General features: G+C 52.2%; 1 protein-coding gene across 2 annotated transcripts in view; it reads left to right on the forward strand.

Moving 5' to 3' along the window:
* The first annotated feature begins 1,324 nt into the window (after nucleotides 1-1,324).
* The window catches only part of fam131bb (family with sequence similarity 131 member Bb), a 16,182-nt gene continuing 6,569 nt past the window's right edge, over nucleotides 1,325-10,937 (forward strand). For both annotated transcript variants that reach the window (XM_062465855.1, XM_062465857.1), the window contains exons 1-2: nucleotides 1,325-1,516; nucleotides 9,411-9,448. In XM_062465855.1, the coding sequence (XP_062321839.1) occupies nucleotides 1,489-1,516; nucleotides 9,411-9,448 (66 nt within the window). In that variant the 5' untranslated portion in view covers nucleotides 1,325-1,488. The remainder of the gene's footprint in view (nucleotides 1,517-9,410; nucleotides 9,449-10,937) is intronic.

Below are 10,937 nucleotides of genomic sequence, written 5' to 3' on the forward strand. Positions count from 1 at the left end.
GATGGAGAGATAAGGAGAGGGAATGGTGGAAGGTGAATATAGATTTGTTTCGAGGCACATGGAGGTCAGAGGAGAGAAAAGAGGGATGGAGAGAGAGAGAGAGAGTTGGATGAGGGAGATATGCAGATTAAATAGCCACTCCTCTCATTGTTTTTGTCACCAGAGGGAGGGGGTGGGGTAGGAAAGAGAGAGGAAGATTCAGGGATGGAAAGAGATAGGGAGGGAGGGAGGGATGCAGGGATGGAAAGTGAAGGAGGGAGGCAAAAAGAGAGGGAAGCAGAACAGAGCAGGAGAGGATTGATGTCTAAAATGACAGAACAGAAACAGAGAGAGAGAGAGAGGTAGGATCTGGAGATGTGACTGGGGAGGAATACCCTCTTCTCTCACTATTGCCAATACTGGCCCAGTGTGTGCATGCGAGCGCGTGCGCCTGCATAAATTCTTTGAACGCAGCGTGTGTGCGAGACAGACGGACAGAAAGAGGAGGAGTTTGGAGGGAGGAGAGAGGGTGGGTGCTGAAAAGAGGGAGGGGAGAAGAATTGAGGAGCATGGAGGAGGAGGAGGAGGAGGAGGAGAGGCGATAGGGAACAGCTGCAGTGCATTGTTAGGCAGAGCGCGCACGGGAGAGGGAGACAGAGAGAGAGACCCCCATTTTAGATGAGGAATACTACAGCAGTGCAGTGATATCCACAACAATGACAACAATGGCATCCAACCGCTCTCCTGCCCTCTCCTGCCCACTGATCCTCTAACAGCATCCCAATGCTTTCACTATGTATTCTCTCTCTAATGGAAGCTTGGCTCTCTTCATGTTACTCTCTGGAAGTCTTACTTCCTTTGTGATTCCTCTACTTGACACCTAATGAAGTCGATATGATTTTTTTTTTAAGGATCGAGAAAAAATAGAATTTCTGTAAATTTCGTAATCAGCTTACGTGATTTCTAAATGCTCTAATTAAGTGCAGTGATTTAGATGCCCTCTGTTGCAGAATAGAGGGTAAAAAATCCCAGTATTAGTAATGATCATATGATCATAAACATTTTCATAGTAAAAGGGTAACAATGTCCCTATTGACAATACTCGTGTTACAGCTAATGAAGATAAGGATGATAATAATTATATGGATAATAATAATAATAATAATAATATTGCTGCTTATTTACTTATCGCTCTCCCTTAGGCATACTGACTTACTAACCGGATCTTCCAAGACTCTGTGTGAGAGAGAAAGAGAGAAAGAGGGATAGAGAGACAGAGGGAGAGAAAGAAAGGAGAGAGGGAGGGACCGAGCGAGTGAGCAAGCGCAGGAGGGAGGGGAAGAGAGAGAAAGAGAGTGAGAGCGCAGGGAGCACTGGGGAGACGAGCGGGGCGAGCTAGTAAAGAGAAAGAGAGAGAGAAAGCAAGAGAGAGAGAGAGAGAGAGAGAGAGAATGCATGGTGTCAAGGTAACGCTTCCTTGCTTGTATCCAGGGCCTTTGTGAATACACCATGGGATGCATCGGCTCCAGGAGACTCAGTAAGGACTGCTCTTCTTCTTCTTCTTCTCTGGTGGCGGGCGGGGGAGACGGGGGGGGGGACGGGGGGGGGACGGGGGTCCTACTCCAGACCGGGGGTGTGGAGGACAGGAGACAGGCTGGCGTGCGTGTGAGCTTGTGTTCCGCCGCTTGCTCCGTGCGGAGCGTGTGGTGCTCTGAGGCGTGCGGGGTGGGGATGGGTGCTAGCCGTGTAGCCTTGTTTAGATCGAGGCTTCAGGATTCACGTTTAGCCAAGATGTCAGAGACGATGATGTGTGTTCAAATGTGCTGCTGTGTGCCCTCCCTCCCTCCTCCCTCGCTCCTTTCCTCCTCGGATTTCTGATGCCGCTTGGCAGTATGTGTGTCTGTGTGTGTGTTTGTGTGGGAGGCAAAGAGAGAGGGATGGAGGGAAGGAGAGAGGGATTGAAAGGCTATCATGGTCCTTGTTTATAGTGAGGGAGAGAAAGAGAATGGGAGATATGGGGAAGCATGCCGTGCTTGGGAGCGCTGGCGTGGTGTGGTGTGACGTGCCCTGATGGAGGGAGAGACGGAGAGAGAGAGAGAAGGAGAGGGAAGGACAGGGGGCAACGGATGAAGACATGCTTCGTTTTATCGCAGGCAGAGGAGAGGAGACGGAAGGAGGGGAGAGAGAGGGAGGGGGTTGATACGTGAGCAGAAGAGTACTCTTGATTGCATGGAGCATTACAGGTTGGGACTGTCCTGGAAAATACGGTTCATGAAATGTTAAGTAAATTACCTTCAGGGCTGGACGTGTTGAGAGTGAGCGAGAGACAGAGCGAGAGACAGAGAGACAGAGAGAGAGAGAGAGAGAGAGAGAGAGAGAGAGAGAGAGAGAGAGAGAGAGAGAGAGAGAGAGAGAGAGAGAGAGAGAGAGAGAGAGAGAGAGAGAGAGAGAGAGAGAGAGAGAGAGAGAGAGAGCATAAAAAACAGGGCATATGCTTTAGAGACATTCCCAGTAGACATCTTACATGCAAGTGTGCATGCAAAACAAACAAACAATAACATTGTTACAATAAGCAAACCAGAACACACCGAAGTGGCCTCTGAAGACGTTGTCATAATTCAGTGTTCTGTTTTGAACCCTGGAAAATGTACATGAAGGGTTTTCCCCATTCTTAATACGAACACAAAGTACTTACACTAAGTTCGTGAAATTGTGAAATATTCATGATCCGTTAAGGCGGCTACAATTGTAGAGATGGACTCTAAAGATGTGGTGACAAATAGACATCCAGAGGTGGGTTTGTCTTCAAGATCACATCCAGCTCAGAGTGGTGATCCAGAAGGCTGCCATCACTATGTAGGGTTAGATCACCTCCAAACCAGGTTACAGTCAGACTTGGCCAACAGAAGAGGATCTTAGTGACAAAAAAGGTTAATTCCTCTCTTCCCCACGTACAGTTATACATAACAGAAGTCAATTCTACGATAAGAAGGCCTAAAAATAACCAGAACATGAATTTGGTTGGCTGAGCAGATGTGTGCAAGCCAGGCTTCTGCAGTTCTCCTCACAGTAGCAGAATGTTTGTTGTGTCAGACAACACCTTCAGAGCAGGTTTCCTGCACAACACGGACACCCTGAGAAGTAGAAACAGATAAGCTGGACAGGAAAAAAAAGCCATTGGCTTCATTGCAGATAAACAGTCTGTAAATAGTTGTAGGTGCCCTGGGTGCTGTGACTAAGAACCGACTGATTGCCAGGGCGATGGGTCTTGCTTCTCACTGGAACAGTTGTTGATATTGTTATCGATGGAAATGCAGTGCATTCGTATTCCTACCAAGGCCTAGCTGTTGGGATTTCACCCACAGAGGTGAACCGAAGGCGGCGATTTGAAAGCCAGCAGCCTTGATGGCTAAAGCTCGGGAGTGGTGTGTGTTTATCCTGGGTGAGGATGGCTTTAGTGTCCACAATCGATCAGCCTTCTCAGCTGCAGCTTCCTGCCAACCAAGGATCCACTGGAGAACAGCAGGTGCTCCACGATCCTGTAGTAAAGAGGCTAATGTGTTTGTCTGCTCCTGGGGTAACCTTATATCCTATCTAGAGTATCTCTGTGTACTCCTGTTAGAGTTAGGATATCTGCCAGTAACATCATGTGGGTGTGGGGCCATGGCCATCTTAAAACATAACAGTCTGCAGTCGGCTATTCATGGAAGACGAAGAAAATGCATAACACGCATCATTTTAGTGTCAATCTACAGGTATGTCACAGATACCGTCTTGACTATCTAGTCCACATTACTGTTACACAGCTGTTGACTGTACCCAGCGCCGTGGCAAGGCTGGATCGTCCTCAACTTGTTCCAGAATGAGGTGAGCTGGAGCCTGTTGAGTCGGTGCAGCTACAGTAGGACATCCATCCTGGCCGTGGCTGCCCCTGTTTCTGTGACATACATACGAAGCGGGCTCTGCAGCACCTGCCGAGGGACGAGCAGGGGATCTGGGGAGGTCTGGGGTCGAGGGGCGAGCAGGGCGTCAGGGAGGGTCTGGGCCGAGGGGCGATCAGGGCGTCAGGGAGGGTCTGGGGCCGAGGGGCGAGCAGGGCGTCAGGGAGGGTCTGGGGCCGAGGGGCGAGCAGGGCGTCAGGGAGGGTCTGGGCCGAGGGGCGATCAGGGCGTCAGGGAGGGTCTGGGGCCGAGGGGCGAGCAGGGCGTCAGGGAGGGTCTGGGGTCGAGGGGCGATCAGGGCGTCAGGGAGGGTCTGGGGCCGAGGGGCGAGCAGGACGTCTGGGAGGGTCTGGGGCCCGAGGGGCTAGCAGGGCGTCAGGGAGGGTCTGGGGCCGAGGGGCGATCAGGGCGTCTGGGAGGGTCTGGGGCCGAGGGGCGAGCAGGGCGTCAGGGAGGTTCTGGGGTCGAGGGGCGAGCAGGGCGTCTGGGAGGGTCTGGGGCCGAGGGGCGAGCAGGACGTCTGGGAGGGTCTGGGGCCCGAGGGGCTAGCAGGGCGTCAGGGGTCGAGGGGCGAGCAGGACGTCTGGGAGGGTCTGGGGCCCGAGGGGCGAGCAGGGCGTCTGGGAGGGTCTGGGGCCGAGGGGCGAGTAGGGCGTCAGGGAGGGTCTGGGGCCCGAGGGGCTAGCAGGGCGTCAGGGAGGGTCTGGGGTCGAGGGGCGAGCAGGACGTCTGGGAGGGTCTGGGGCCCGAGGGGCTAGCAGGGCGTCAGGGAGGGTCTGGGGTCGAGGGGCGAGCAGGGCGTCTGGGAGGGTCTGGGGCCGAGGGTCGAGCAGGGCGTCTGGGAGGGTCTGGGGTCGAGCAGGGCGTCAGGGAGGTTCTGGGGTCGAGGGGCGAGCAGGGCGTCTGGGAGGGTCTGGGGGCGAGCAGGGCGTCTGGGAGGGTCTGGGGGCGAGGGGCGAGCAGGGCGTCTGGGAGGGTCTGGGGCCGAGGGGCGAGCAGGGCGTCTGGGAGGGTCTGGGGCCGAGGGGCGAGCAGGGCGTCTGGGAGGGTCTGGGGCCGAGGGGCGAGCAGGGCGTCAGGGAGGGTCTGGGGCCGAGGGGCGAGCAGGGCGTCTGGGAGGTTCTGGGGTCGAGGGGCGAGCAGGACGTCTGGGAGGGTCTGGGGCCGAGGGGCTAGCAGGGCGTCAGGGGTCGAGGGGCGAACAGGACGTCTAGGAGGGTCTGGGGCCGAGGGGCTAGCAGGGCGTCAGGGGCCGAGGGGCGAGCAGGGCGTCAGGGAGGGTCTGGGGCCGAGGGGCGAGCAGGGCGTCTGGGAGGTTCTGGGGTCGAGGGGCGAGCAGGACGTCTGGGAGGGTCTGGGGGCGAGCAGGGCGTCTGGGAGGGTCTGGGGCCGAGGGGCGATCAGGGCGTCTGGGAGGGTCTGGGGGCGAGCAGGGCGTCTGGGAGGGTCTGGGGCCGAGGGACGAGCAGGGCGCCTGGGAGGGTCTGGGGGCGATCAGGGCGTCTGGGAGGGTCTGGGGTCGAGGGGCGAGCAGGGCGTCTGGGAGGGTCTGGGGTCGAGGGGATGGTCCACATTGGATAAATGTAGGTAGGCATGAGCAATGTTGGATGAGTGATTCTGAATAAGCTGTGCTTGATACTGGCATCTGCTGCGCATCAATGTAACTCTGGAAATTTGATGTTTAATGTGTTTTTTTGGTGTGTAGTAAAGTTTCACCTTGGGCGAAAAAGAAAGTATAACACTGTTCACTGATGTGTGGTACAGTAGAGAGAATGCAATATTGCTGCTATGATTAACAGGAGAGTGTGTGTGTGTGTGTGTGCTTTTCAGTGCTTAGTATGACGTTTCTGCTGACACTAGATAGTGAACAGGCATTATGAGCAGATTCTGATGATGGAGCTTGAACCAGTGTGTGTGTGTCTGTGCAGACACACTCTTCCAGGGAGGTGTGGTATGATGGTGTCTGTGTAGGCATGTTTGTATGCATGTTCTTACCTCACCTTATCCTCATTATGTTGGTGATGATAGTACGTTACAGGGAGGGATTCCCTGACATTGATTGGTTTAAAAGTGCAGACACAATATGAAGGAAAGTCACAAGACACCCAAACACTGCACCTCTACATTACTGCTGATCCCATTCACCGTCGCAAAGAAAGACATGATGGATGATGACTGAATTGGCCTGAACAGAGAAGGTGAATGACTCAGAGGTGGTATACTCAAGTGAGACTGCATGTGTGTGTGCGCGTGAGTGTGCAATGTTTGTCATCATGGTTTACATTGTTTCTGGTGCGCAATCAGTGAGTGTCAGGCTTGTTAGGTAGCAATCCCTTAATCAGTGTACAGTACGTGGAAGAAACAGAGAGAGAGAGTGAGAGTTGGAGTGCGTGTCGTTGTGCGTCTACATGAGATTGCATGTGTGTGTGGGTGCAGTGTTGATCCTCGCTGTACAGTGACTCAGCCTCCGAGTGAGTTATAAAACTGACACGCATCGCCGTGAAAGGAGGAGAGCGTTATCATGGCATCTTTGAGTGTGCACATGGTGGCAAATGTTATCCTTATCCACTAATACCGATAATGGAACAGGGCGTCACGGTGACAGGCAATCTGCAGGTTCGCTACGTGTGGTAATAATGAGAAAAGGTGACTAAAATGGGTTATCAGCAAGGGAAACAGACATTATCATCAACCTTAATGTAGGAGACCAATGTGTGTGGGTATCTTAGCCCAGCAACAGCACACCTATGTAAACGAACACCTCATGAATATTCAGGATTAAGGATGATAATAAGACAATATTCAGTCCAGCAACCTGCCTTACTCGTCTCCACTTCCGGAGGGCCAGGGTTGATGCGCTCGTGCTGCTGTAACCTACTTAGCCCGGAGCAGCGAAGAGAACCTGCTCTCCACGAGGCTGCCAGCTTAAATGACTGGGAGGAGCAATGAGCCATGTCACACCCTCGCATGATGGGGACATGTAGTATTGCGTGGGATAGGTGACAGGGCAAAGCCATGCCATCTTTTCAGGAAAAGAGGCAGGGCAACCATCCATGGATGGGTGACAGCAGTCACGCTCCTCAGCCGCGCAGTCTCCCAATCCCGTCTAAAACATCTGGAGCCCCGGTGCTCAGCTGTTTCCCTGACGACTCTCGGCTCAATAACGCGGCATCTGCCCTCAACAGCTAGTCCAATTAAAGTCTAAACACCGGCATCCCACCATGTGAACTAGCCTTGCCGCAGCTTCCACGATATTAACGAACAGCCTCCCGGTTATTTGCTTGCTGCAGGGTATCTACGGTTTAAAAAAAATGGACAGATGACGTTCAAGCCCGAGCTGACAGAGCAGCCGCTGCAGATCTTTGGTCGTTCGTTCCGCACGGCCGCCTCACTCCTCCCCTCCCCTCCCCATCTCTCTCTCCCCGGCAGTGCTCGTCTCCCCCACGGCTGCAGGGGGGTATCCAGCGTCGTAGCGCAGTGTGGGAGGCAGAGCGCCAGGGGAGAGAGCTGGCTCAGAGATAGTCATGTGCTCTGTTGTTGTCGTTGTTCATTCGAGGAGGGTTTCTGTCTTCTTAAGTGTAGCTTACTGCATTTTCCGACCATTCTTACGTTGAACCAGATCAACCTTAAACAAACACACTAAAACACAGGCCAAGACTATTTTTTTTATCATTGGTATTCGGAGATTTTAGGGGTAGCTATGGTAATTCAATTGGTTAATGTCTCCTAACCATTTATATCTTCCAATAAAAAAATCGATTTGTACGTAGATTATCCTCACTGTGGCGGCGTCGCCTGAAGATTTACTCAAAGACCGCCCACACGAAGCAGCACATATATAGACTGTGGATAAAGGACGGGTTTGCTTTGACTGTGTGGTTGTGTACAGGCGAGCAATCCATAGAATAGTGTTGTGTGTGCAGCCAGGCTTCTCGTGATGTGATTCATGAGGGGGAGGATGTGACGGTTTTGTTAATCTGATAATTGTCCAAACGCATCTGACGGTTGGGGGTAGGTTGTGTGTGTGTGTGTGTGTGTGTGTGTGAGTTGGGGGGTAGTGTGTGTGTGTGTGTTGGCCAAACATGCCAGTGTTTGTGTGCCTACAGATAGAAAATAACACACATCCCAACACCCAGGCCTTCTGGACGGAGGAAACAGTATGACTTAATGGACTAATAGTGTTTTTATACACCTGTGTTGTGATAGATCAGATTAGAGAGGTCAGACCAACCGGACAGGTCGATCAGGTCATTTCAAAGTCGGACAGACTGTTAGGTCTGGTCTGGGAAACCAAGAATCAATTGAGAAAAAATAAATCCAATCCTTCCATCCAAGTTGATGCCCAATTCTAAGCAGCATTCCGCTGTTTATTTTGGCAATGATGAGCGGTGATGGGACTGATTAGGTGAAAGTGAAAATGCGGGGGGTTGGGATTTATTGCTCTGGCCTAGCTGCGCCCATGCCTCCCTGAGGGAGGGAATGAACAAGCCCAGTGATCTGATAGGACTGGATTGCTGGACAGGAGGCTGGTTGACAGTGGAACTCTGACACATGGAGGACCAGACGCTGGAGTATCAGTGGGTCAGTGGGTCAAAAACAGAAGTAGACCTGGAGGAGAGCTGCTCTATGTGTCCACGCTCCAGACGAACTGAAATGTTTGATTCAACACCCCTGGGGTCAATACACACACACACACGTGCACACACATACACGCACAGATCATACAAGAGGGAGTTCCCCTGAGAGACACACACACACACTCACAGATCATACAAGAGGGAGTTCCCCTGAGACACACACACACAGGCACACACACACACACACACAGATCATACAAGAGTGAATCCCCCTGAGACACACACACACACAGGCACACACACACACACACACACACAGGCACACACACACACACACACACACACACACACACACACACACACACACACACACACACACACACACACACACACACACACACACACACACACACACACACACACACACACACACACACAGATCATACAGACGTGAGTCCCCTTGAGAGACACACAGGGATCAGAGACACACTGCTAGAGAGAGCGAGCGCCCAGAGACCACTGCTGTATTTAAACTCCATTACCACCACTGTCTCGTTAATTAAACCAGTGTTTTAATTAGGATTTGGACAGACTGGAAGAGGGGAGGTATAATAATATTCATTAATCCAACAGTGAGATTATACTTCTGGTACCCTTCGTTCTGAGTCTCCCCTGACCACTGTATTGATTCTTTATACATTATTCTAAACTCTTCATGGCTCCTACCTTGATGTAAATTGTTACCTGATTGGGGAACTGTAGGAATCATTAAATATGTGTCTTGAGGTCCTCTGGGTTAGTGAGAAAAGTCTTTCTGTTTTGAATGTTAACCTTCTTTTTCTCTTGTCTCTCTCTCTTTTCACACCATTTCTCCTTTTTACCTCTCTTCTTGTCTCTCCCGCTCTTTCCACAGCGGCAGATGGAGTGCCAGTACAGAAGGATGGGGAACAGGTAAGCCTGCCACTCATCGCAATGGCTAACAGTGGCACTTCTCCACAATTGCGCAGCTGTCCCATGACCCCAAATGGCTCCCAGCAGTGGACTGCGTAGTACGGCAGTGGATGCAAGATGGCTACCGACACAAGTCCAGTTTAAGCCAGCTCAAACTTAACGTGCCTGCTGCCACAGATACCACGGATGCCCACTGCTTCTGCTAGTAGCGTAGCCCTGCTAATGCACACGCAAATGTTGGTCTAACTTCCACCTCACTCAAAATGGCGGGCGTAGCTGGAAGGACGACCAACACGTAGGGTCAGCTCATTGCTGTTGCTATGACGGCCGCTGCTTGTTCTCTGACTGTCAGAGTCATTGCTCAGGGCTGGTTCACGGTAGAAAAGTAGGAACATCACCCCTCCTCCTCCTTTTCACACCTCAACCCTCTGTCATGCTCATCCCATTTTAGCGACCGTCGCAAAACGGATCCAAAGCGCTAACCAATCCTTCAGGAACAGGGAAGGTGCCCTAAGCCATAAAAGTCTTCCTTTCCCTCCACCAAATGTACTGTGGATCCATTATTTATGTCTGAGCCCCACTATGACTCTCCAAACTAAAGAGAAAAATATCACAGCGTCAACATCAACGCTAGCTGGACTCCACAGACCAGTATTAAATAAAAGAGTCCACTGCTCCAGGGTTAAAGCTCTCGTCCAATCCACAGAGAGGTTGGGAGGGAGGGGGGTGGAGGGTGAGGAGAAGGAGGGAGGGAGCCAGAGAGAGAAGGAGGGAGGGAGAGGGGAAGAAGATGAGAGGAGGGATGGGCTGTCTTCCCACATCCAGGGAGTCATGGCGTCTGTGTCCCAGCGCTGCGCTCCCCTCCCCTCCCCACCACTAGGGGTCTGCCCGTGACATCCAGATGATAGATGGATGGAGGCAGGGTGACAGGAGCGACTGCTTATCTCCTCGGTCACCATCCCCCTCCTGTTAGCCTCAACCTTGTGTCTGTCTGTAGCCAGAGATACCGTCACAATACAACACTGACACTGCTGCCTTTGCCCCTCTCTCACACACACACACACACACACACACACGCCTGCACGCACGCACGCACACACACAAACACACACACCCGCACAGGCGTGCATGGATTGCACATGCACGAACCGGCTTACAGAAACATAACAAATACACACATGAGCACGCATGTAGCGCCCAGTCATACATACACAGACACACAAGCCTGATGCACGGGCCTCCTCCGGCTTAGCCCGTTTTTTATTCTTCTGTAGGAGATGTAGCAAGAGCAAGAGAGAGAGAGCGAGAGAGAGATACAGACAGACAGACAGAGAGAGAGAGAGAGAGAGAGAGAGAGGAGAGAGAGAGAGAGAGATACAGACAGAGAGAGAGAGAGAGAGAGAGAGAGAGCGAGAGAGAAAGGAGAGAGAGTCATTCATTCATAACATATACACTCTTAACTGAAACAACTATGTACTGATCCCCCTTT

This window comes from Osmerus eperlanus, chromosome 7, assembly GCF_963692335.1.
Source record: "Osmerus eperlanus chromosome 7, fOsmEpe2.1, whole genome shotgun sequence".
NCBI classification, from domain to species: domain Eukaryota; kingdom Metazoa; phylum Chordata; class Actinopteri; order Osmeriformes; family Osmeridae; genus Osmerus; species Osmerus eperlanus.